Source organism: Mirounga leonina, unplaced genomic scaffold (assembly GCF_011800145.1).
Source record: "Mirounga leonina isolate KUSES-001 unplaced genomic scaffold, KU_Mleo_1.0 Mir_488, whole genome shotgun sequence".
NCBI classification, from domain to species: domain Eukaryota; kingdom Metazoa; phylum Chordata; class Mammalia; order Carnivora; family Phocidae; genus Mirounga; species Mirounga leonina.
Window position 1 is genome coordinate 8,672,723 of NW_023270777.1, and position 26,357 is coordinate 8,699,079.

General features: G+C 42.7%; 1 protein-coding gene and 1 non-coding gene across 2 annotated transcripts in view; both read right to left on the bottom strand.

Annotated features, from left to right (window-relative positions):
- Window positions 1-1,042: 1,042 nt before the first annotated feature.
- Window positions 1,043-26,357, bottom strand: part of TEKT3 (tektin 3) — a 31,699-nt gene continuing 6,384 nt past the window's right edge. The window contains exons 3-7 of the mRNA XM_034989282.1: window positions 21,935-22,005; window positions 17,749-17,892; window positions 13,620-13,842; window positions 10,448-10,602; window positions 1,043-1,523 (exon numbers count right to left, since the gene is read on the bottom strand). Of these exons, the coding sequence (XP_034845173.1) occupies window positions 1,307-1,523; window positions 10,448-10,602; window positions 13,620-13,842; window positions 17,749-17,892; window positions 21,935-22,005 (810 nt within the window). The 3' untranslated portion in view covers window positions 1,043-1,306. The remainder of the gene's footprint in view (window positions 1,524-10,447; window positions 10,603-13,619; window positions 13,843-17,748; window positions 17,893-21,934; window positions 22,006-26,357) is intronic.
- On the bottom strand, window positions 14,661-14,763 carry LOC118000200. The gene has a single exon (XR_004676407.1). It is a non-coding gene; the product is annotated as a U6 spliceosomal RNA (small nuclear RNA).

The window sequence follows — 26,357 nt, forward strand, 5'->3', positions numbered from 1 at the left end:
TGAGAATGGTATCAGACACATAGTAGGTGCTTTATTCAGAATGATTCTGATTTTGAGAGGCGCACCAGTGTATAAATATAGAAATAAAAATCTATGCATATCAAAATACCTAGTTAGTTTAGAAATATAGAAGACATTTATTTTCTTCTTTTGTTGTCTGTATTTTCTCAAGTTCCCACAAGCAATATGATTGGTTTTTGGAGGTAGAAAGGAAAGGTTTTCAAAAATGATGCTGTGGATAAACAGCCAGTGACATATTTATATATGTAAATAACCATAAACATTACATAATACCCACATGTGTAGATAAATATTATATGCACATAGAGTCAAAGCAAAGGAATTGAGAGCACGGAAAATAAAATGTTGACAAACCTCAGTGACCATTTCTGGGTGTTATGATAACGTGTGCTTTTTAGGAGTTGGTATGTGTGTGTGTTCTCCATTTCCAAAATATGTTATGCAAATGTTTTTCATTTATAATAAAGAAAAAGTTATTTTAAGCAATAACCCCTGGGATACCACAGGACCTCCTGGAATTTAAGCAGTGCCCCATTTTGCAACCCATCTAGGGTCAACGCCTCTGTCATCCTGGACCCCTTTGCACTCAGTTCCCACGGAAAGAGTCACCAAGTCCCGTTGATTGGTTAGAATATGTTTTGCATCTCTCCTTTCTTTGTTTCTACTGCCATCACTCTAATATCGTTGCTCGATCACAATTTCATAAGGCCATTTACCTGCTCGGAGGTGTCCGTCAGCTCTCCCCAACTCCTTGACCTGGAGTTGAAGGCCTCCCCATGTTATATACCCTGCATTATGAATCACAATCAAACCGGTCTCATTATTGTTCCAAATACACTGTGTATTTGTTTCACCCTTGTTTTTGCTCAGACTACCTCCAACCACTACATACCCAAGGGCCTTTCTCCTTTCCGTTGGGTTTCCTCTGAGGCAGAGCTGAAAATCCACCCTATTTGTGATTCCTGCCCCCACCGCCTAGAGGAAATACATTTCTCCTTTCCAGCCCATTCATGTTACACAGAGAACAACAAGAATAATACAAATAATCTTTTTTTTTTACCTTCTCTATTAGATTGATTATATTTCTTTATATCCTTACCATCGCTCAGAAGCCTAGTAAATAGTACAAAATGAAGGTTTGGATGTAAATAAAACACTCTCCAAGACAGGACATTGTTTACATTTCTATCAACACAATCCTTTAATAAGTAAAGATATTAGCACTCCATTTAAATTAGCTGCCACAGGGCTGTGGTTCCACTTCGCTGGCTCCTGGTGGGGTCCCCTAACAGAAGCCTTCCAGCCGAAGGGTGTTGGGGAAGGTCTTGCGCATGCTCATGCATTTTTCTTGGTCAATGTACAGGGAGTTGGCTTTGACGGCCAGGTCATGCTCCAGGGTGGCCTTGGTGTGGACCAGCGACTGCAGGGTGTCCTCCGCGTCCCTCAGGCGCTGCTGCAAGGTCTGGATGGTGCTGTCCACCTCGTACACCTCGTTGACAAGGCTGCGTGAGGAAAGAGGCATCAGGTTAGATTAGCAGAAGTCACAGTCTGCAGGCTGGTTATGCGCTGAATTAAGGGCCTGCAGGGTATTGAAGTCCTACTGGAAGCTGCTGGGCTGAGTGCACACGGGGCTCCCAGAGGCACACGGGTCATCCCAACGTCAGGACAAACATGCAGAGGAAGCAATACTGGGCTTCCTTGTGGTTCTAGAATCAGGCCAGCGCCACTCCCAGAACCCAAAAGGCAAACTAAGCATATTTTAGGGACACCATCAAATTTACCATCAAGTTTTCATACACACACACACACACATTATGGTATTTTTTAAAAAGGGAAAACTTGTAAACATGTGACATTTTTTTAAATAATAAAAATGGGAAAAATCAAAGCTTAGCTGGACTTTCTTACATTTTTATAATCGGAATTATTTTCATGGTTAGGAAGAGGGGGACACCCAAGTTTACTCGGTGGCTAGAATTCAGCACAATAGCAGTGGGAGGGGTTAGTTAATGGGGCATTCCTGAAATTATAATGCTCCTGCCCCCCAGCAACATCCCAAGGCAATGCCTCAAGTTCCCAGACTAAATATATTTGTAATTGTTGAAAACATAATAGAACAGGATAAGGCTTGAAATCGGCTGTATAAACAGTGAAATGGGTTGTAGTTCTAATAGTTTTAATTACCCTGTGATGATTAAAAAAAAAAAGACATTTTTTCATTAAGACAAAAAAGAAAAAATTCATTTCATGGAAAAACCTATAGCATCTCCTCAAATTATATTAGTCAATACTGTTTCAATTTTCATTTCCCTGATTATTAGCAAACAGGTGTCTCTTGGCCTTGTTGCTTGTTGCATTTCTTCTGTGAACTGCTTCTCTCCCTTGCTCCCTTGCTACTGAGGTATCTGACTCATTTGCAAAGAGCTCTTTCCATGTTAGGCATATTGATTTTTTTTTTTTTTTGGTCTGCTTTGCTTCTGGCAAATGTTTTCCCTAATTCATTTTTTGCCTTTTTAATTCTGGTTATGACGTATTTATTATATGTAAGATTTCAATTTTTTTACAGTAAGCCAAATCTTTCTCTTTCTTTGTGATTTCTTCCATTGTGTTTATATTTAGAAAGTCTTTCTCTTCCTGGGGAGAAATTAAGCAGGGGCTCCTTTACCCACTGATTTGGCCAATTATATTGAGGAGAGATGACTATGTGGTCACTTAAGAAAAAAATTAGGGAACAGTTTAAAAAAAGACAATAATAATAATAGCAACACATTTATTAACTACTTTATTATATATATGTGTATATATATATACATACTATACATATGTATATAGTATATATTATTCTAAGTATTTTACACGATCAGACAATTTAATCCTCATAACAACACCATGAAGTAGATACTATGATTATCCCCATTTTACAGATGACAAAACTGAGGTATAAGAAATTTAGATAACTCTCCTTTACAGTTTTGCTTGGAACTACCCATCAGCTGCTTTTAATTACCATGCTGCTCCCCTGCCTAACTCTGGTCAGCTAAAAACACAACTCAAATTTATCAAATTGTAACTAGTGATTCAATATTAAGGTCTTCTTTATTTGGGAATCCATTTATCAGCAGACTGGAGGTGCATGGAATTAATTAAAATATACAGTAATACAGGGGTGCCTGGCTGGCTCATTCAGTAGAGCATGCAACTCTCAATCTCAGGGTCATGAGTTCAAACCCCACATTGGGTGTAGAGCCTACTTAAAAAAAAAAATAAAACATAAAACATACAGTAATGTAAAGAGAACAGCGACCACATAAAGATATGTGTGTCCTTAGGGATAGAAAGGGTTTTCACCAGCACAGAAGAATATCCAGGCCATGTTAAAATTATTATTAAACCAAGGCAACAGTCTAACTTCACAGAACTCTGCAGCTGGAAAATAAATGTGAGAGGTCATCAAGCCCAGCTTCTTTGTTTCACAGACAAGGAAACTGAGCTGGGGGACTGATGAGCTTCCCTCCCCACAGGCACGCGGCCCACATGTGTTTATAAGCTTCGCACAGTTATCCAGGAAACTAAGAAGGAAATAAGGAGTCTCACTGGCCATAATAAGGAACTGGATCCCATTTCCTGCCCCTACCGTCTGAGCTCCCTGCAAGCAAAGGACAGAAGCAGAGACCCGGGATGTTGGCTTCAGCATCCAGGACCCCCTTGGGTAAGACCATTTCTATTTGTAATGCCCACCGTGTAGGGTGGCCAGGTTAATACACAGGATGCCCAGTTAAATTTGAATTTCAGATACATGTGCAATTGTTTTAGTGTAAGTATTTTTTTAACTGTGATCAAAGACACACAACAGAGAATTTACCGTCTTAACCATTTTTGGGTGAACAGTTCCAGCAGCATTCCCTGCATTCACACTGATGTGCAACCATCACCACCGTCCATCCACGGAACTCCTTACCTTGCAAAACTGAAACTCGGTCCTCATGACACACGGACTCCCCATACCCCTGAGCCCCTGGCAATCACCATTCTACTTTCTGTCTCTCTGAATATTTGGGATATATTTATACCGAAAACCATTCATGGTTTACCTGAAACTCAAATTTTACTGGCCATCCTGAGTTTCGATTTGCAAAATTGGGCAACCCCACCAGAGAGGCCCATGTAGTGCTCGGCACGAAGTGGGCTCTCACAGAATATTAAGAAGGTACCAAAGCAACAATTTTTCTACCCCAAACCCTCCATGCTCTCTTCTTCTTAGAGGACAAACGGCACATTTTTAAGGAGATGCACCAAATCAGAAGCCGCTGTTTAGGCTGAGTGGAGGGGAGACAAGAGGGCAGGGAAGGGGGTTCTCATTTCGGACTCCATAGAGATCTGTATTCGGTGAATTCATTTGAACATCAGAAAGCATCTCAATCTTACTTGTGAAATTGAACAAGAAAACTTGCAGGGAAAAATACGGTGAAATGTGTGACATAGAAGAATAAAGGAATAATTTATTCGCAGTGTTATCTTGTGTTGAGCAGTAGTATGAGAAAACAAGAGGAAACAGCATTCATACCTAATGATAACCTATGTTCTAGCCACATGATGGAAGCAATGCAAGCAACACTTTGGAAAAAAGAGAATTGCCATGGGCGAAGAAACTCACAATACGGTGTTGATTTGAAAAGTCAAGATAGGGGTTAAGCGGTTAAGCGACTGCCTTCGGCTCAAGTCATGATCCTGGAGTCCCAGGATCGAGTCTAGCATCGGGCTCCCTGCTCAGCAGGGGGTCTGCTTCTCCCTCTGACCCTCCTTCCTCTCATGCTCTCTGTCTCTCATTCTCTCTCTCTCAAATAAATAAATAAAATCTTTTTAAAAAAAAGAAAAAGTCAAGATAGGGGCGCCTGGATGGCTCAGTTAGTTAAGTGTCTGACTTCAGCTCAGGTCATGATCTCGGGGTCCTGGGATGGGGCCCCCATCAGGCTCCCTCTGCCCCTGCCCTCCACTCTCCTCCCCTCCCCTGCTCATGCGCCCATTCTCTCTCGCTCTCTCTTTCTCAAATAAATAATCTTAAAAAAAAAAATAAAGACTAAGTCAGGACAGAAAATCCCATAAGCAGCATGATCACAATTTTAACACGCCTGGTGGCAAATACAAAAAAACGCTAACCTCGATTATCCCTCGATGGCACAAAGAATCAAGATGGGTTTTATTTTTTACTTCCTTTTTCTGATTTTTTTCTATCATGAACAGATGCTGCTTTTTTTTTATTCTTATGTTAATCCCCATACATTACATCATTAGTTTTAGATGTAGTGTTCCATGATTCATTGTTTGTGCATAACACCCAGTGCTCCATGCAGAATGTGCCCTCCTCAATACCCACCACCAGGCTAACCCATCCTCCCACGCCCCTCCCCTCTAGAACCCTCAGTTTGTTTTTCAGAGTCCATCGTCTCTCATGGTTCGTCTACCCCTCCGATTTCCCCCCCTACATTCTTCCCCTCCTGCTACCTTCTTCTTCTTCTTCTTCTTTTTTTTTTTCTTAACATATATTGCATTATTTGTTTCAGAGGTACAGATCTGAGATTCAACAGTCTTGCACAATTCACAGCGCTTACCAGAGCACATACCCTCCCCAGTGTCTATCATGCTACTTTTAAAGCCAGAAAGAATGCGGTAAATATTTTACCAAAAGGAAACACAATTTTGAGGGACTTAAACTCTCTTTGGCCTTTAGAGACCAACACCACAACAGGGCAACGGGGCAAATTTATCTGCTCTGCCGTGCCCACCTATACCAGCCCGGAGGGGTCTGCTCCCAAGACACCTGCAGGCAGCCCGAAAGGGGCAAGGTGCTCACAAAAGGCTCACAGAAGCAACAATAAGCTGTGAAGACGCATCCACACAAAGCATCTCCCTTCATCTTAGAAACTGCACTGTTAAGAAAACAGAAAGACTTTCAATGGGGCGGGGGAAGGAACTGAAACCTAAGTGCCTAAAGTTTCCTTTGGTCTCCGATTGGTAAGCACAAAATCTGAGAACCGATCTAAAAGCCCATTTCTGTTGTTGCTTCGATCCAAGGTGGATTAAAAAGAAAGTCTCTTGGAAGACCCCAGGGTATAAAGTATCACTAGCAAAGAAACAGGTACTTGGGGTGGTTGCTACAACAGTACCAGGGATGGGGTTTATGGAAGTGGGTTGTATATAATCCCACCAGGCCCGCCTCTCACCTTCCCCTGCACTACTCCGCTGGCTTCAGAAGGAACCCTGAACCCAGAGGCAGGAAACAGAGCACAATGATCTATGAGTCCTTACTCCTAGCTGACAAACACTGGTCTAGTGGAAAATTTATCCCGGTAGAGAACTTTTGAAAATACAGATGTTGAGGGCGCCTGGGTGGCTCAGTTGGTTAAGCGACTGCCTTCGGCTCAGGTCATGATCCTGGAGTCCCGGGATCGAGTCCCGCATCGGCCTCCCTGCTCGGCAGGGAGCTTGCTTCTCCCTCTGACCCTTCCCCCTCTCGTGTGCTCTCTGTCTCTCATTCTCTCTGTCTCAAATAAATAAATAAAATCTTTAAAAAAAAAAAAAAAAAGAAAAGAAAATACAGATGTTGAAAGATCAATGATTTTTTTTTAATTTTTTTTTTTTGATTTTCTATTTTTTTGGAAAGGGAAAAGATCTACAAAATGCAGGCTGCTAGCACCCTTCCTCCCACTCCTGCGTGAATATGGCTGGGGGGTCCTGTATTCCCCTCCCCTTGTGCCCTTAGAAACACATTCTCACCCATCAAGGCCACATCTCTGCCTCGGCTTCCTTGTTCTTGGCCGATCACAGAGAGCTGTTCTGCTGAAACTGCTCATTTTGGGGGGAAATTACAGAACTGAAAAAAACATTTTGCATTCAAATACAAATAAAGCTACCGTCGTTTTTTGGATTTTTGGTTTTGGTTTTTTGGTTTTTTTTGTTTTTCGCCCTAAATGTACCAAGATTATTGAAGCAAAGCAGAACCTGGTGTGGCCTGCCACCAAAAATGCCAAACATGGTTAGAATTGCTTTTGAAGGAATGAGATCTTGCCATTTGCAACGACGTGGATGGAACTGGAGGGTATTATGTTGAGTGAAATAATGATATGATCTCACTGATATGAGGAATTCTTAATTGCAGGAAACAAACTGAGGGTTGCTGGAGTGGGGGGTGGGGTGGGAGGGATGGGGTCGCTGGGTGATAGACACTGGGGAGGGTATGTGCTATGGTAAGCACTGTGAATTGTGCAAGACTGTTGAATCTCAGATCTGTACCTCTGAAACAAATAATGCAATATATGTTAAGAAAAAAAAAAGAAGAAGAAGAAGGTAGCGGGAGGGGAAGAATGAAGCGGGGTAAATCGGAGGGGTAGACGAACCATGAGAGACGATGGACTCTGAAAAACAAACAGGGTTCTAGAGGGGAGGGGGGTCAGAGGATGGGTTAGCCTGGTGGTGGGTATTGAGGAGGGCACATTCTTCATGGAGCACTGGGTGTTATGCACAAACAATGAATCATGGAACACTACATCTAAAACTAATGATGTAATGTATGGGGATTAACATAAAAATTAAAAAAAAAAGCTGGAAAAAAAAAAAAAAGAATTGCTTTTGAAAGGACCCGTTCAGAACACTGTAAATGAAAATAAAAGTCTCGAAATGAAAACTGCCGTTTTTCTCTGTCCTCGTTCCCCTGAGCCCGTGGTCTTTCTGGCAACAATACTTGAACAAGAACTCCTTACGGAAACAAAAGTAGGTTTTGTCCTAAAGTCAATAAAGGGGCAGAGGAAATGGACATAGTATGGATTCCATAGGAAGCAAAGGGAAAGTAAATTCGTGTAGCTGTGAAGGGGTGGAAAAAGTAAAAATAATTCGGCTTCTGTGGAGCAGGCTTCAATGCCTATTGTCTGATAACTCCAACAACAAATTAGACCACTACTCAAAACCCTTTTATTTTTTTTAAGGATTTTATTTATTTATTTGACAGAGAGAGACACAGCGAGAGAGGGAACACAAGCAGGGGGAGTGGGAGAGGGAGAAGCAGGCTTCCCGCCGAGCAGGGAGCCCGATGCGGGGCTCGATCCCAGGACCTGAGCCGAAGGCAGACGCTGAATGACTGAGCCACCCAGGAGCCCCTACTCAAAACCCTTTTAAAAAAACAGCCCCGGGTTTGTCCAATGCCAGTCTGAACAACTGATGGATCCCCGTCTCTACTTCTGGTGACTCTGCAGAAACTCAGAGAATAAAACTTCGCTCAACTTCCCCTAATATGATTTGCAGAAAGCCACCATTCGTGATCTAATCCTAACTGGCCAGATGGCCGTGTCCTCACTGCCACACTCTTCGGAAGCATGTGGACACCGCAGACGGGCCTCTGGAGTGGAGGACAGCTAATGCTAAATAATGAACGGGCTGTGTAGGAAGAGGGGTTCTCTGGAACCCACTTGGGGAAATGTCTAGCCAGCATGGGTGCACACCTATATGGCTATGGCCCAGACAACAGCTCTACAAGGAGAAATGCAGCTAATTCGTTGGCATATATGCCAGAGCATGCTTCTTAGCATCCAACACAGACAACATGCATGCTGTATGGGTAGGGCGTTTTGCTGTAAAGATCTCCTCTGTGACCCTCAGTTTCATCCTCTATGAGAGAGAGATGGGGATACAGTATCTGCTTTGCTGACTCGCTCCATAAGGGCACTGAGGAGGTTGGATGGGATCGGGAGCACGATAGGGGGATGATAAAAGCACCATACGTGTGAAAGATGGGGGAAGCAGAAGCAAACAGTTGGTTTGGTTGGATAGGGCTCTGCAGTGGGGCAGGCAAGAATTCAAACCATGCCTCTACTTACCATGTCACGCAACATGCTTCTGCCTCAGTTTCCTTATTTTTGAAATGCAGACGATGAATGAGGTAGTGTAAGGAGCTGAGGATGGAGCTCAGCACAGAATGAGATCCATATATGGCAGCCTACTCTACTCCTGCCACTTCAGCATCTTTCTTGTCTTCATTGTTGTTGGCACAACAAGGATCTCCCTTACCCTCCAAGAAATCCACACTTGCTTCCTTGGCAAGGCTCAAAGCTGATTTATCCCTAGGATCAATCCTTTGTGATGATGAGGGAATCCCATCATGGAACCAGGTAGGAGGCGAGACTAGTGGCATTTCCCCACGGCACCAGAAAGAATTTGGAGTTCAAGTGAGGCACCTTTGTTCCTCCAGTTGCTATAAATTTGATTTGCTTCTGCACAGAGCATTTCATGACCTGAGAAAAGCCATGGAGAAATCCAGAAAGAAAAGACAAGCTGACAGATATTGGGAAATTGGAAATGAAGCCAGAACGTCGGCGGGGTGGGGGTGGGGGGGGGAGTTTTGCCCAATTCCTGAGGAGCCCATCCTAAAAGGAATGTTCAAAGCTAAAATCATCATCATGATAAAAGACGCCTAGTGTTGGGTGGATAAATGGCGGCATGAGAGTCTTGTGGCCATGTCTATGGGGGGATGTGCTTGATGAAGTCCAGCTGTTTTCGATTTCCAGTGAGAACAGAACAAACTGAAGTGACCCTGAAGGGGTTCTAGGGGACCATGAGGATGGTCTTAATGGGGAGAGTAGATATAAATGCCAAAAAAGGCTAATGAGAACAATATGGGTGAGAGCAAATAGAAAGGGGTCAGTGGAGCTGGTACCACAAGTCCCTTTTCTGATGAGTCCCAGGCACTGAAAACCACACAGCAAGTAATGCACTCTGCTGCTTATAAGAGAGATATTCTGGAAACTCCAGACCCCAGGGAAGCGCAGAGGAACCCAGAGGCCACATTGGCCCCACTGAATGAGGCTTCACGTTTATTATCACTTTTTTTTTTTTTGTATATGGTGTTGATATCATTTCCCTTTTTTATTTTTATTTATTTTTATTTTTTAAATTTTATTATGTTATGTTAGTCACCATACAATATATCATTGGTTTTTGATGTGGTGATCCACGATCCATTGTTTTCGTATAACACCCAGTGCTCCATGCAGTACGTGCCCTTCTTAACACCCATTTCCCTTTTTTTTAAATTGTGGTAAAATGTACATAACACAAAAAACTTACCATCTCAACTGTTTTTCAGTGTACAGTTTGGTGGCATTAAGTACTTTCAAACTGTGGTGCGTCTATCACCACCATCCATCTCCAGAACTTATTCGTCCTCCCCAACCGAAATTCTATGCCCATTATTAATAATTATTAAGACTTCCGAAGAAGGCTCCAACACAATGACTCTTACTGTGCTCTTCCATATGACCAGTGAGAAAGCGGAAGGAAGCGCCTTCATAAAGAGCATGGAGCCGCCATGGGGCTGGTGGGTTGCCCCAAGGAGCGCCCCGAGCTTGCCCCTCCTGCTCAGGGCCCACTTCCGTCTCACCGTAGCTGAGCCATGTCCCGACAGAGCTCTATGTTGGGTCTCCTGGTGCGCTCGTCCAGTCTGGTCTGAGCCACCTTCAGGAAGGCAGACTTGTCCTTGATGGCCTTCTTGATGGATTCTATGGTCATTTCAGTCTGGAAGATCTCCTGCAGCGTCTGTGTGAAGAGAAGCAAATGTTTGAGGCCTCTTGCATTTAAGGCCTGAGGCCCACCTTGCCCTCTCCCATGGGGAGGTGGTTTCTCTGAGGGCCTTTCTCCCCCCACCCCAGCCCCATCCCCGGGAATCTCTGGAGAGCTGACTGTGTGTGTCTCTTCCCAACTCCAGGTGAAATCTGCCAGGCGGAGAGTATTTACACCACAGAAATGAGCAAATACGACAAATCGGAGCCTCCTTCCCACACACAGCCCCCACCGATTGTTAAATAATTACCAGCACACATGTGTGTGTAACTCTGAAAAAAAGTGAGGCCAAGAGGTTTCAATGGCCCTTACATCCCTCCTCACATCAGTATGTCCTGCCTCTTTATCTTCTTACTAGTGTCATAGAGATGTTTTCCTGCTAGTAAGAAGCAAACCAATTCAAGTTTCTGAGTGTCTCCCTTGCAAGGGAGGAGCGCTGGCAGTGTTGGGGAGTCCTGATTTTATATTCTTTTTTTCTTAAAGGAAGATCCTCCAAACTACATAAACCCAGATTCCTCCCTGGTCTCCTCTCCTATGCTCTGACAATTCTTCTCTCTTCTATGACTTTGACCTCTGCACTTGCAATTCTCCATATCTGTCCACTACTCCCCCCTTCCTCAGCCACCTTCCTGTGGCCTGGAGACACACCCCAGTGTCACCCAAATTCTTGTAAAACTTCGTGTCTTGACCACGACGCTCTCACTCAATCCCACCTGGGCATTCTCCAGTTGGTACCCTCCAACCCTCCCCCCATGGTCCCTGCTCCGTGCATTCCACAATGGTCCTGCTCACTCCCTGCACTCCGACCAGCTCATCTGGAGGTGGCCCCTATATTCCTGGACCCAGTGGCCCTCGTGAAACTGTACTCTCAAAGGCGACAATAACCCTCCCCGATGTCTCCCTCTCTTTGAAACCCTTGCCCTGTTTGTCTTCTCCGGCCAGCTGCTGTCCTAATTCCTTGCCTCTCTCTGTAGCTGCTCCTCACCACTTCCCAGTACAAGGCTCTGTCTTGAGCCACTTCTCTGCTCCATCCTTTCTCTCCTGCAGAGCTCTCCTGTAACCTCATGGATTCAGCACTTGCATAATCCAGGAGCCCTGAAATCTGTCACTTGAGCTTTGACCTCCCTCCCAAGCCTTCAACAACCTGTTGAAGATCATTGCACTGTTCCTATCCCCGAAGCCACCCTAGGGGCTCCCTGCTCCCGAAGCCATTCCTGTCTCTCCCCAGTGGAAATAACTCTTCTGCTAAACTTAACGTTTTATCTGCAGCTCCTAGGAGTTCTTTCTGCACCTTTCTGGTCCTTTCTACTTTCATGTCTTGTCTTGCTCTAAGATACAAGATGGCAGGGCCAGTGTGTTGTTCATGTGTGCATACCCCAAAGCACCCAGCACAGTACCTCCAATGTAGCTGTGCTGGCCTGAATGCTATCCCCTCCCCACCCCCAGGAAAGTTCCTGTGTTGAAGTCCTAACCCCCCGCCCCAGTATCTTAGAATATGATTGTATTTGGAGATGGAGCCTTTGAGAGAGGTAATTATGCTAAAATGAGATCATTAGGGTACGTCCTAGTGCAATAGGACTGGTGTCCTTATAAGAAGGGGAGATTAGGATGCAGGCATGCACGGAGGGAAGAGCAAGTGAAGACAAAGGGAGATGGCCATCTCAAGCCAAGGAGATAGACCTCAGAAGAGACCAACCCTGCTGACACCTTGATCTTGGACTTCTAGCTTCCAGAATTGTGGGGGGGGAAAAGATGACTTTTGTTGTTTATGCCACCCAGTCTATAGTGCTTTGTTGGGATAGCCCCAGGGAACTAATGCAGAAGTAAATAAAAATTTGTTGAACAAAGGGACTCCATCAGGGCAGCCTTCTAGAAGCCTTTAGAATAGCTTCATACTGCCCAGTGGATACCTTCCCATCAATGTCCTCTACAGCTTGGCTCCAGGCTGCCTTTGCAAGCTTCTCTCCCAGGACACATGCCCTCCATTTACAGATCCAAACTCAACCTCTGACTGGCTACCTCCTGAGGCTTCGTTCGAGATCTCGTCCCCCCGCCCCGAATGTTCACCTCTTTCTCCAAACCCCAACAACACTTTCTGCATCTGTTATCTGGCAACCGCAATCTGTAATTTTCTATTGTAGTTACTAATTGTTCATGAGCTTGTCCTACATATGCACATCTTCACAAATATAAGCTTCCTGGGACCAAAACTGCATATTATACTTCTCTCTGCTCTTCTCTCTGTCGTCCAATAAGTATTTGTTGCTCAAAGAAGACACCATGAAAAAGGAAGTTAAATTGCTGCAGTCTGAGAAAACATGGCGCCCTCAATTGGATAATACTGCCTTCCAGCACACATGGCCGACTGTGTCAGGTTCTTAAAATAAGAAATGAAAACCTATAGGCAGCATAATCCACAGAAATAATAAGAGCTCCAAGACCAATGCTAAATAAAGAAAGAGCTCCTTGTTTATCTTGAAACACTCAAATTCTGCTTAAATCCTTCATTTTATTGTCATTGTAAAATGCTTATGCTTAGAGCACTTTAAAAAGTTCAATATCAGAAACACTTTGAACTACCTAATAGTTTCCTGTATTTGGTTTTGTATTCCAGAGAAAGGTCCTGAAGTAATTTAACAGAAAACATTCCTACCATATGTTCTAATAATAAATTCACTTCCTAGTTACATGCAGTGATTCATTAAACTTTAATCATAATATTTTTGTTTCTATTAAATACTAAGAACCTTTCAGTGCATAGTGCATTCTTTGTATTCCAAAAACCAGTGGATTCCAATTTCATTTTGACACCTGCCTACCTGGATAAAATAAATGGTGTGCTTTGTACTGTTTTTAATTTTTCTTAGTCTATATGGCCAGGAGTTCATGCGTCTTATGGTGTCTCTCCAGGAGTGGTGAGAGATTTGTGGTCCCAGAGCCCCCTGCTCTATCTATCCAGGTCGGCTAAGGGGTACCACCGGCACTTGATTTACCTTCGCTAAGTGAATCTGAATCTTATTTTTAGCATCTGCAGTCTCAGCAATGCGATTGGTGAAAGACAAGTTCACTTTGTTGAATTGATTCCACATCTCATTGGCAGTCACAACCAAGAGGTTTTGAATGTCGTCTCTTAGCTTGGCAGAGGCTGCTCGTTCACTTTGGGAACTGAGAATATTGTCATCTGTAAATTTGGCCCAGGATTCGGGCACTGAGACCCTGGGGAAAAAAAGTAGAACCATACAATGGTGACAGTGATGAATCAGCCTAGACAGACTGTAAGCGATCATTCATTTTGTGAAAGGGGAAACCCCCATCACTGAATCCTGGTTTATTATATAAAGTGTAAACATCAGAGGAAAGCTTATTTAAAACGTTTCTTAATTGTTCCTTATTTTTCTGCTTAGTTTCTGTAAATCCAGAGCATACACTAAGTCCTCTGCCAATCAGCAGGGAGGGGGGGCAGGAGTGGGGAATGGGTGAAGGATATGGGTATTTTGGGCTCATAAGAAATGTGTCTCACTGGCCCGATAAGCATGTGAGAAAATATCCAACCTCAGGAGTAATCAAAGGAGTACTAACGAAAACAGCAACATACTAATAACCCTTCATCAGAATAGCAAAGACTGAAGAGAATGATAATTTTCTGGTGAGCCTGTTTTTAAAAGGTTACTCTCAAATCCTGCAGGCAGGAATGTTGAATTGGTAGAACCATGCTAGAAGACAACATACACCAAGACCCTATCAAATGTATATAACCCAGAAATTCCATTTATGGAAATTTTTACTGAGATATAATTGGCATATAACATTGCATTATTTTCAGGTAGGTGCACACCATAATAATTTGATACATGTCTACATTGCGAATTGATTGTCACAATAAATTTCGTTAACATCCATCACCATACATAGTTACAATTATTTTTTTCTTCGGATGAAAACTGTTATGTTCTACTCTCTTAATAACTTTCCAAAACATACAATGCAGTATCATTAACTATAGTCACGAAGCTCTACTTTACATCTCTAGGACGAAAAATAAGGAGTGCTTCGTGAATTTGTGTGACACCCTTGCCCAAGACCCATACTCATCTTCTCTGCATCATTCCAATGTTAGTGTATGTGCTGCCAAAGCAAGCGATATAGAAATTTAACATAAGGGGGGCGCCTGGGTGGCTCAGTCGTTAAGCGTCTGCCTTCAGCTCAGGTCATGATCCCAGGGTCCTGAGATTGAGCCCCACATCGGGCTCCCTGCTCAGCGGGAGGCCTGCTTCTCCCTCTCCCACTCCCCCTGCTTGTGTTCCTGCTCTCGCTATCTCTCTCTCTGTCAAATAAATAAATAAAATCTCCAAAAAAAAAAAAAAAAGAAATTTAACATAAGGAAATAATGCACCCAAAAGTGTATATGTGAGGATATTAATTTTCATCAATATTTATGACTATCCTTAAAAAACTGACAACAGTCTAAGTGTCCAAAAGTAAAGAAAAAGTTGAGTGAATTATGGTACATTTAAATAAGTAATCCATATAGCATGCAAACTTATGTTGCAGAATTTTTTCACAATGTTTTTGATATATCATAAAATGAGAAGTCAGACAGACTATATAAACAGCATGTGTGTAATGCCATTCTTTAAAAATATAAATCTCTATCTACGTGTGTGGAACAATATTAGAAGGACTAACAGTTAACATTGGGCATGGTGGGTTTACAGGTGGCATTTCTTTGCTTGTTGATATAATGGGATATCAAATAAGACTCTTACTGTTGACAAGAGGTGTTAGCTCATGCCACAGTGACCCAAAATAACACCCTACATGCTCCATACCCTGACATTCCATGAAGGATGGCTAAAAATTCATGCTGGAAATAGAGAAGGCCCTTGATGGACGGCAAGGTGCTCAGTGTGTGTGGCTTGATCACAGCACATTCCCCGCCCCAGAAGGAAAAGAGGAAGATGATTCCGGCTCACCTCAAACCAAGTAAGAGGCATTTCAAGAGGACCACTTAGGACATAGAGTCTGAATCTGATTCACACCTGAAGAATCTAAAAATCAAAGTTGGCACCTGCTGCACTATCACAGGAATGCTAAGAGATGGGGTTGCTTTGGGGGTGACCAGCCCCACAAAAGAGAATCCATGTGGGGGTTACCTTAAAAGGGGGAGGGGGCATAAGCATGGGAAGGAGAACAAGGGAACTCTTTGAGGTGACAAAAATAGTCTTCATCTAAACCGTGGTCATGGTTACGTAGGCATAGAAATTTGTCAAAACTCACCAAAATGTATACACTTAGACCAAATGCATTTTAGCGTAGGTGAATTTCACCTCAATCTGTCAGGTTGATTTTTTTTTTAAGGGAATGGCTAGAAAAACACCATGAACCCAAGACTGCATCCAGGGACGTGGCAAAGAAACCATTGGTGAAGCCAGTTTAACAAGCAGTGGTCCATAGCCAAACTGTGGAAAGAGCCAAGATGTCCATCGACAGATGAATGGATAAAGAAGATGTGGTGTATCACTGATATGAGGAATTCTTAATCGCAGGAAACAAACTGAGGGTTGCTGGAGTGGGGGGTGGGGTGGGAGGGATGGGGTGACTGGGTAATAGACACTGGGGAGGGTATGTGCTCTGGTAAGTGCTGTGAATTGTGCAAGACTGTTGAATCTCAGATCTGTACCTCTGAAACAAATAATGCAATATATGTTAAGAAAAAAAAAAAAGAAGAAGAAGGTAGCAGGAGGGGAAGAATGTAGGGGGGGAAATCAGAGGGGTAGACGAACCATGAGAGACGATGGACTCTGAAAAACAAACTGAGGGTTCTAGAGGGGAGGGGGGTGGGAGGATGGGTTAGCCTGGTGGTGGGTATTGAGGAGGGCACATTCTGCATGGAGCACTGGGTGTTATGCACAAACAATGAATCATGGAACACTACATCTAAAACTAATGATGTAATGTATGGGGATTAATGTAAGAATAAAAAAAATACAAAAACAAAACAAAACAAAAATAATAATAAAAAAAAGAAGATGTGGTGTATATATACAATGGAATATTATGCAGCCATCAAAAGGAATGAGATCTTGCCATTTGCAACGATGTGGATAGAACTGGAGAGTGTTAATGCTGAGCGAAATAAGTCAATCAGAGAAAGACATGTATCATATGACCTCACTGATATGAGGAATTCTTAATCTCAGGAAACTGAGGGTTGCTGGAGTGGTGGGGGGTGGGAAGGATGGAGTGGCTGGGTGATAGACACTGGGGAGGGTATGTGCTATGGTGAGCCTTGTGAATTGTGCAAGACTGTTGAATCTCAGATCTGTACCTCTGAAACAAATAATGCAATATATGTTAAGAAAAAAGAAGAAGATAGCAGGAGGGGAAGAATGAAGGGGGGGAAATCGGAGGGGTAGACGAACCATGAGAGACGACGGACTCTGAAAAACAAACAGGGTTCTAGAGAGGAGGGGGGTGGGAGGATGGGTTAGCCTGGTGATGGGTATTAAAGAGGGCACGTTCTGCATGGAGCACTGGGTGTTATACGCAAACAATGAATCATGGAACACTACATCAAAAACTGATGCTGTAATGTATGGTGATTAACATAACGATAAAAAACCCCAAGCAGTGGTAATAAAATGTGAAGTTGTTTTTCAGCTTGTACCCCGCAGAATCCAGGGCATCCAACACATTGGCAACACTTTATTTTCTTTATGCTTATCTGTGTTGTCTAGGTTTTTCTGCTTCAAGTAGCTGCTATTTTCATAGTCAGAAATACAATCAATCTTTTTGAGCTTTTTGAGGTATGGTTGACTTACAATGTCCTATTACTTTCAGGTGTACAACACAGTGATTCGACAATTCTATACATTACTCAGTGCTCACCACAATAAGTGTAAACAACAAATATTCTTTTACAAAACAATAGAAGAGGCAAGTGTCAAGGCCTGACAGGAATACACATGCTTACTGAAGACTCGTCCAAAGCAGGGTGTGTCTTTTATCTTCCCCACATCTTCCCATATTTTCCATTTTAATCTGTAAGCTGCATCATTTTGAAGGGGGAGAGAATGAATTAAATGACACGGAAATCATAGAAGTGGTTCATGCCTGACTTACGTCGCATCAACCCTCTCCACGCCGCGAAAGTAGCTGACGCCATCCGATGTGTTTCGCAGATGGTGGCACTTATCATCAATTCGGAAAGCCGCCTGTTTATCACTCAGGTCCTTCTCCAGCTCGTGCTGGGAAGCTCTGTTAGCTCTGTAACACAGAGTGGGGAAATAGAGCTTCAGGCTTAGGAAACAATTTGATATGAGGAAGAGTAATCGGCTCTTCTGTGCTGGGACCCACCCACTACTGCTGTCTGGGTCGCTCCTCTTTCACACAATGTCCAGCTTCCCAATTAAAAAGAGGCTTCCCTGGAGATGTCCATACAAGTGAGTAATTAGAACCCTGTCCACACTTCCCCTCCCATGGTGTGTGGTGGAGCTTGGGGGGAAAAAGGTATAGATAAACAGAAGGCAGGTATCTGGAGCCCCAGGGCTGGGACCTGTCTTCCTAACACAAACATTGTTCCAGACAGGACCCTGGTTTAAAGTAATCTGTCCACATCTGTGCCTCTATTTCCTTCTTCTTTTTCCTCTTCTATACCCTAATTCCTCCATTCTTTGAGTGCAATTCCCCAAGAAGTTCTATAGGCTAATAGACATTTATAGCCAGCCTCCCTCCTTCCATAAGTGACCTCAGTTTGTGGTCACGTGAGGCCTAAGAAGTTTGCCAGGAGATAGAAACCAAGCATCAATATTGAGCTCTGAGGCCAGAGACAGAGTGATTGAAAGGAGATCAGGAATTGGGGGCCCCCAGGCTCATCTGCTCCAGTAGCCACCCTCCTGGGAAGGAAGAGGCTGAGATACATGGCGTTCCCTGCCCTGCCAAACAGAGAGGAGACCCGGCAGCTCACTACCAAGGAGATAGACCCATGGGGTGGGCATGGGTGACAGGTGAGCCATGTCTTTACTCATGCAGTGGTTGATTCAACAAGTAATTACTGAGTGTCTACTACCTGTCAAGCACTGTTCAAGCCTGAATGTATCAATGGACAAAGCAAACATCTCTTCTCTCAAGAAGTGTACATTCTAGAGGGAGGAGAGAGGCAATACCCCTAGTGAATAAGCAAATCATGTAGTTTGTTAGAACAGTGCAGAAAACAAAGCAGAAAAAAGGAAACGAGTGTGAATGATGATTTACATAAGATGGTCAGAGTAGGACTCCTTGAGGAGGTAATGTTTGAGCAAAAACTTGCAGAAGGAAGAAGCAGATCACTCAGGGCCTCGTTGGAGGACATTGGAAGGAGTCAAGTTTTCCTCCAAGTGAAATGAGAGACCACTGACTTACAATTTTAAAGGACCATTTGGTGCTGGGTTTAGAACAGATTGTAGGGGGCAGGGAGACCCATTAACAGATAGGTACAGTTACCCAGGTGAGAGATAGTGGCTTGGACCAAGGGGGTAGCAGTGAAGGAGGTGACAAGTGTTCAGATTCTCAGTATGTTTTAAAGAGAGCCAAGAGACTCCCCTAGGAGATTAAACATGAAGGGGTAAGGGAGAGGTGAAGCTGAGTAATTGGAATAGCAGAATTCCATCAACAACGGTGGGAGAGTAGGCTGGGGAGAAGACAGAAGTTCAGCCAATACACTGAGCTTGAGCGTCCATTAAACATCCAAGTGCAGATACCAAGGAGGTTGCTGGAATTTGGGAGAGAGGTCTGGGATGGAAATAAAAATCGGGGGATCATTAGCATATAGATAGTATTTGAAAAAGCAGGACAACCAGATGATCATCATTTTGGTGTTCCTGGCATCCAAAATGTTCTTGGCGTACAGGAGCCACTTGGTAAAGCCACCGTTGAATGGAATAGATAATTCCAGCTGCAGCTTCCCCTTAGCTTAGCTTGTACCTTTAGGTAAGTCACTTATCAGAGCTCTTCTTTTTGTGTGAAATAGAAATGAGGGTAGCAACATGCCAGTAACCTGCATTTTGATCCTGAAACACTTTTGTGAATTCTAAAACACGTGCAAGAGATGAAAGGTGAGAGAGCTGCCTCCCCTTGATATTTCTGTGTTCAATCTCCCATCTCAGGTTATTGTGTTGAAACTCTGGGATTAAAGGCCTTTCTCATTTGTGGTCTGGGACCAAGATGCCCCATACCCTTCTTCTCTTGGGCTGACACACCCTTGACCTCCTCTGATCTAACCTCAGAACCTCCTTAAGGAAGGTGCTTGAGGCAGCACCCCATCCACCTGTCCTATAGCCCAAGATGGGAAGAACCTTGGCTGCCATGTTGGTGCCTAGTGACATTCCATTTTCAACTGAGATCCAAACTCAGGACTTTGTTGGGTGTTCCAAAGCAAATAGAGTTGAAAAACCCTCCTCGCATCGCCTTCACTGGACCAAGCCCAATGACCACGTTAAGGCTTCCATAAACCCTGGAGAAACCATCCCAGGAAATGAGGTAGGCATTTTATCCACTGCGTATTAAATGAAAAGCAAGGTCTTTAAAGGATCACCAACAAAGGTTCCACACAAGTGCATACATGGAGCCAGAACTTTCTGCAAAGACCTGAACAGGGCTGGGAAAATGAGGCGGTTTGTAGCAGAGACTGATATGAAGATGTGGCTGTGGAACAATCTGGGCAAGAAGAGTGAAGAACGTGGAGGATGAGCTGCAGATTTTAGATTATAAAAGAAAATAGGATTGGGAACTGGAGCCGAAGAAAACAGAATAGGCACCATTCTGTGAACGACGCTAAACTGTGGTTCTATGATTTCTAGGGAGCAGAAGCCAAAAAGTAATATCAGAACTGCACTGCTTTGTATTTATAGCTCAGGTAAACAGTATAGTTAACGAAACCATGTGTAGTAAGTCATCCTTAACTCATCTTCTATCCATCCTCAACATTTCTAGACTAAAGAACACTTCCAATCACAGCGAGGGAGAGATCCCAGCCACCTAAACCTCACCAACCTGTGGAGCATCAATCCTGATGGGCACGTGGGCAAACAAACAAGCAGAACTGATACCTCCAAAACACGTATTCTTTTCAGGGTCTCACACCTTATCCTTGACAAGGTCAGTATAAGCAGAAGCATCCTTTCCTTTGGGTGACATATTCGATGCTGTTTTCCATGGCCATAACCAGATGAACATTCATCTTTCTGGTCATGTTAGGAAAGAGGCTCAACCAATGTGTTTTCTGTGCTGATGGTTGTTATCGTTGCTTAAGACCTTCTTTTGATTATTATTCTCCCCCGCCCCAATCCCCACCATAAATATTAAGTACCTACTATCTACTATTGCCAAGAAAAGAGGGATTTGTATTCTGGGAGAGAGTAGGATGGGTGAACGATTACAGTGTTGCAAGGGGGTATAACCAGAGCACCAGGGAGCAGGTACAAGGGTCCCTGGGAAATCAGAGAAGGCTGAGTCTTTAAGGAGCTATGGAAATAATCATAAAAGTGAGCCACAATTCATTACTTACCCGGCTGCTGGGCTGAATATATACAAGTCAATCTCTCCTCAAAGAATGAAAGTCTTGGGCGCCTGGGTGGCTCAGTTGGTTAAGCGACTGCCTTCGGCTCAGGTCATGATCCTGGAGTCCCTGGATCGAGTCCCGCATCGGGCTCCCTGCTCGGCAGGGAGTCTGCTTTGCCCTCTGACCCTATCCCCTCTCATGTGTTCTCTCTCATTCTCTCTCTCTCAAATTAATAAATAAAATCTTTAAAAAAAAAAAAAAGAATGAAAGTCTTTTGAGTTAAAAGAAATCTTAGCCATACTCCAAGGTAGGGCAGAAATCCTTTCTTTAGCATCTCAAAATTATTTTTTTAAGATTTTATTTATATATTTGAGAGAGAGAGTGCATGTGCCTGCACGTGCAAGTTTGGGGAGAGGCAGAGGGGGAGGGAATCTCAAGCAGACTCATGCTGAGCACAAAGCCCCCCACAGGGCTCAATCTCACAACGCTGAGATCATGACCTGAGCTGAAACCAAGAGTCTGATGCTTAACCGACTGAGCCACCCAGGCGCTCCTCAAAATTATTTCTTTAGCTATAAATTTAAAGCAAGCACTCCAAGTACTCATCTCAACCTCCAAATAAAAATGTATATGTGCACATGTGTGTGTGAGTGTGTGTGTATCCATATATAAGAAATCCTTACATAAGAAGCTAAGAGAAATTTGAATGGGAGGCATGAAAGCATAGTTCTGAGATAGATTTTAAATTGTATATAGAGTTAAAGGTCTTACGCAAGTTGAGCAATGGCCTTATCCAAATGCAGCTTCATCCTTTCTTGACAACACAGAATAATATCAACTTCCTACTCAATTGGAAAAAAAAAAACACATTAATGTTTTCATCAATGGGTATAACATCCAAAGTCAACAATGTAACAAAACATCAACAAAGGAAAACTCTTCCTGGAAAAAAATTGTCAAGTGAAACAAGAAAACAATTTTTACACCCACTTATTTACCTTTATGCCCTCATGGTCCTGCAATCTAAACATTAAACTGAGGTTCACCCCTTTATAGGGTCACAGGAAAATTATATTATGTAACAATTTGGGACAGGAGTAAAACTGTAGGATTTGTCTTTGTTTTTATCTCTGGCCCGTAACTAAAACAATATAACAATGTTAATAAATAAATTCTGGTGATGTGCAAGGTTGAACTTAATGCAGGCTTCTTTTATAATAACTATTCTTCCAAGACAAAGTAAACTGGGGAGGGAAAGGGGCAGCCAAAAAGGGACCTCCCTCTGGCAGTGCATATAACCTCAACAGACCCAGCTCTTTGGTCCAAAGAGAAACTTGACTTCCACACCGGGAGGACAGCCCTCCCTCCATTGCCTGTACCCTGCAGCTCAGCTCCTACATACGCTCAGACAAACACCTCTGTACGCTGCTCTACTTGACCACACACGGCATTCCGATGCCTCCAGGATATATACGCTATTACACAGCATGTGCTGTATCAGAGACGTATTAAGTAAATATTTTTCGGGGCACCTGGGTGGCTCAGATGGTTAAGCATCTGCCTTCGGCTCAGGTCATGATCCCGGGGTCCTGGGATCGAGCCCCGCATCGGGCTCCCTGCTCAGCGGGGAGTCTGCTTCTCCTTCTCCCTCTGCCTCTCTCCCTGCTCATGCTCTCTCTCTCTCTGTATCTCTGTGTCTCAGATGAATAAATAAAATCTTTAAAAAAAAAAAAAAGTAAACATTTCTCGCTGCCCTCTGAAATTCATATTCACATTAGAAAGTCTAGAAATTCAAAATAGCACCGAGAAGACATTTAAAAAGCGCACATGGTCACTGTTTTCACTTTTTCAAGCACATCACCCTATGTGTATTGTTTTGTGGCCTGCCTTTTCATTTTTTTTTTTTTAAGATTTTATTTATGTATTTAGAGAGAGCAGGGGCAGGGGCAGAGGGAAAGGGAGAAAGAGAATCTCAAACAGACTCCCTGCTGAGTGCAAGCCCCTGTCGGCTCGATCTCATGACCCTGAGATCATGACCTGAGCTGAGATCAAGAGTGGGATGTTTAACCAACTGAGCCACCCAGGTGCCCCCCACCTTTTCATTCTAAACCTGAACATTTTCCCATGACATTAAACTGTACCATGATGAACAACCTCAGTAAATGCTGAGACACCACCAAAGGGGTATGCCTTTTTTCAAGGTTTTGACAAATACAACCAATTGCCCTTCCAAGAAGTTGTACCCATTTACAACAATAAATGAGAGTAAGCTTCCTCTCCTCACCTACTAAGCGGTCACTACCAAATCCTCTCCATTTCTGTCAGTGTGATAGGACCCTCTCCCAAACAACAAACCTGGTGAAATTTGCAAGTTGATTTTTTTTTCTTTTTTTTTTTAATTTTGTTTTATGTTATGTTAGTCACCATACAGTACATCATCAGTTTTTGATAGTGTTCCATGATTCATTGTTTGCATATAACACCCAGTGCTCCATGCAATACGTGCCCTCCTTAATACCCATTACTGGGCTAACTGCAGGTTGATATTTTAACTATGTATTTGTTCATCATTCTACTTTCTTCTTTTGCGAATTACCTGCTTCTGCACTTTTTCTGTTGTTTTTTTTTATTAATTTATAAGTATTCTTATATTTAAAATTTGATCTTTTCCCACCATAAATGTCATAAATGTAAGCATAAATATATATAATATAAAAGCATATGTATATTTTTAACCAGTTTGTCCTTTGCCTTTTATTTTTGCATAGTGAGTTCAATATTTAGACATACATGATTTCTTTGATGTCAAATTTATTAAATATCCCCTTTTGGTCTCTACTTTGTTCATTTGATTTTAAAGGCCTTCTCCAAAGGGGAACCCTCCTACACTGTTGGTGGGAATGCACACTGGTGCAGCCACTCTGGAAAACAGTATGGAGGTTCCTCAAAAAGTTGAAAATAGAGCTACCATATGATCCAGCAATTGCACTACTGGGTATTTACCCCAAAGATACAAAAGTAGGGATCCAAAAGGGTATGTGCACCCCAATGTTTATAGCAGCAATGTCCACAATAGCCAAACTGTGGAAAGAGCCAAGATGTCCATCGACAGATGAATGGATAAAGAAGAGGTGGCATATATATATACAATGGAATATTATGCAGCCATCAAAAGGAATGAGATCTTGCCATGTACAACGACGTGGATGGAACTGGAGGGTATTATGTTGAGCGAAATAAGTCAGAGAAAGACATGTATCATATGACCTCACTGATATGAGGAATTCTTAATCACAGGAAACAAACTGAGGGTTGCTGGGGTGGGGGGTGGGGTGGGAGGGATGGGGTGACTGGGTGGTGGACACTGGGGAGGATATGTGCTCTGGTAAGCGCTGTGAATTGTGCAAGACGGTTGAATCTCAGATCTGTACCTCTGAAACAAATAATGCAATATATGTTAAGGAAAAAAAAAAGAAGAAGAAGAAGAAGGTAGCAGGAGGGGAAGAATGAAGCAGGGGAAATCGGAGGGGTAGACGAACCATGAGAGACGATGGACTCTGAAAAACAAACTGAGGGTTCTGAAGGGGAGGGGGGTGGGAGGATGGGTTAGTTGGTGGTGGGTGTTGAGGAGGGCACGTTCTGCATGGAGCACTGGGTGTTATGCACAAACAATGAATCATGGAACACTACATCTAAAACTAGTGATGTAATGTATGGGGATTAACATAAGAATAAAAAAAAAAAAGAAAATACTATTTAACACCCAAAATCCTAGTGAGCTTTTATACTATGTATACACAAGGCATGTAGTGGGAATGTCCGGGACTTTAATGGGAAAAAAATGTATTTAATGAGACTCTTGTTATAAAAAATATTCTTCAACAATAATTTCTATATTTGAATTTAAATAATGTCGTATGATAAATATCAGATGGTTGGAGGCAGAAGGGTTCATGGAAATAGGGAATGCCTACCTTCGGAATTGTCTCCCACTGTTAATTTATCTATTAATCTGTACTCAAGGTTCATTTGGCTTTAAAAAGTTCAAGGAGTTAGCCTAGTCTAGGAGGACCAAAAAGATGGTACCCTGATCAATCCCCCAAGAGAAGCCATTCTATAAGAATTTGGTGAATATCACTGATTGAATGTAAAAGTCAACAGAATTCATGAGAAAATATTTCAATGTGGCCACCTTCTTCAAAAGCAGGCCTTTTAAGGCTACTTCTTTTCTTTGCCAATGTTTATTTAGTTATTCAAAAAAATTAGACCAGTGTTGGTTAAAAGATATGCTAATATCACTACTTTGAGTAAGCTAAGGATACACTCATTACTTGAATTAATTGGCAATGATCAAGGCACCCCTCAGTTGACAAACCATTACTTTAACTGCAGATTTAGTTATTTTGAGATAAAGTAACCTCTGCTACTGGTCTAGAAAATATTAAACCCCTAAAGCAGTGGTGGTGGTTGTTTAAAAAATAGATTTATTGAGATATAACTCATGTACAATAGAGCTCACGTATTTGACTGTACAATTCAATGGTTTTCAGTATATTCAGAGTTATGTAACCATCACCAGAACCAATTGTAGAACATCCTCATTACCTTCCAAAGAAACAACATACCCTTTCACTGTCACCCCGTTTCCAATCTCCTGAGCCTGTTTCTCTGAGGCTGCCACTAATCTACTCAGTCTCTATAGATTTCCCTAATCTGGACATTTCATGGAAATGGAATCCTGCAATGTGCCGTCCTTTGTGCCTGACTGCTTCACTTAGCATAAATTTTCAAGGATCATCCATGTAGTAGAATGTTTTAGCACTTTTTATGGCTAAATAACATTCTACCGTATGGCTACACCACATTTTATATGTCACTGATCAGCTGATGGACATTTGTGTTGTTTCTAAATGGCTGTTATGAATAATGCTGCTATGAACATTCATGTACAAGTTCTTGTGTAGGTATGTACTTACTCCTGGGCAGATACATAGGAGTAGAACTACTGAATCATATGGCTACTCTATATTTAACCATTTTCCAAAGCAGGTGCATCCTTTACATCCCAACCGGCACATTTCCACCAACACTTGCTATTATCTGTGTTTCTAAGTATAGCCATTCTAATGGGTGTGAGGTGGTATTTCATTGTGGTTTTATTTGCATTTCCCTGATGAACTAATGATGAGCGTTT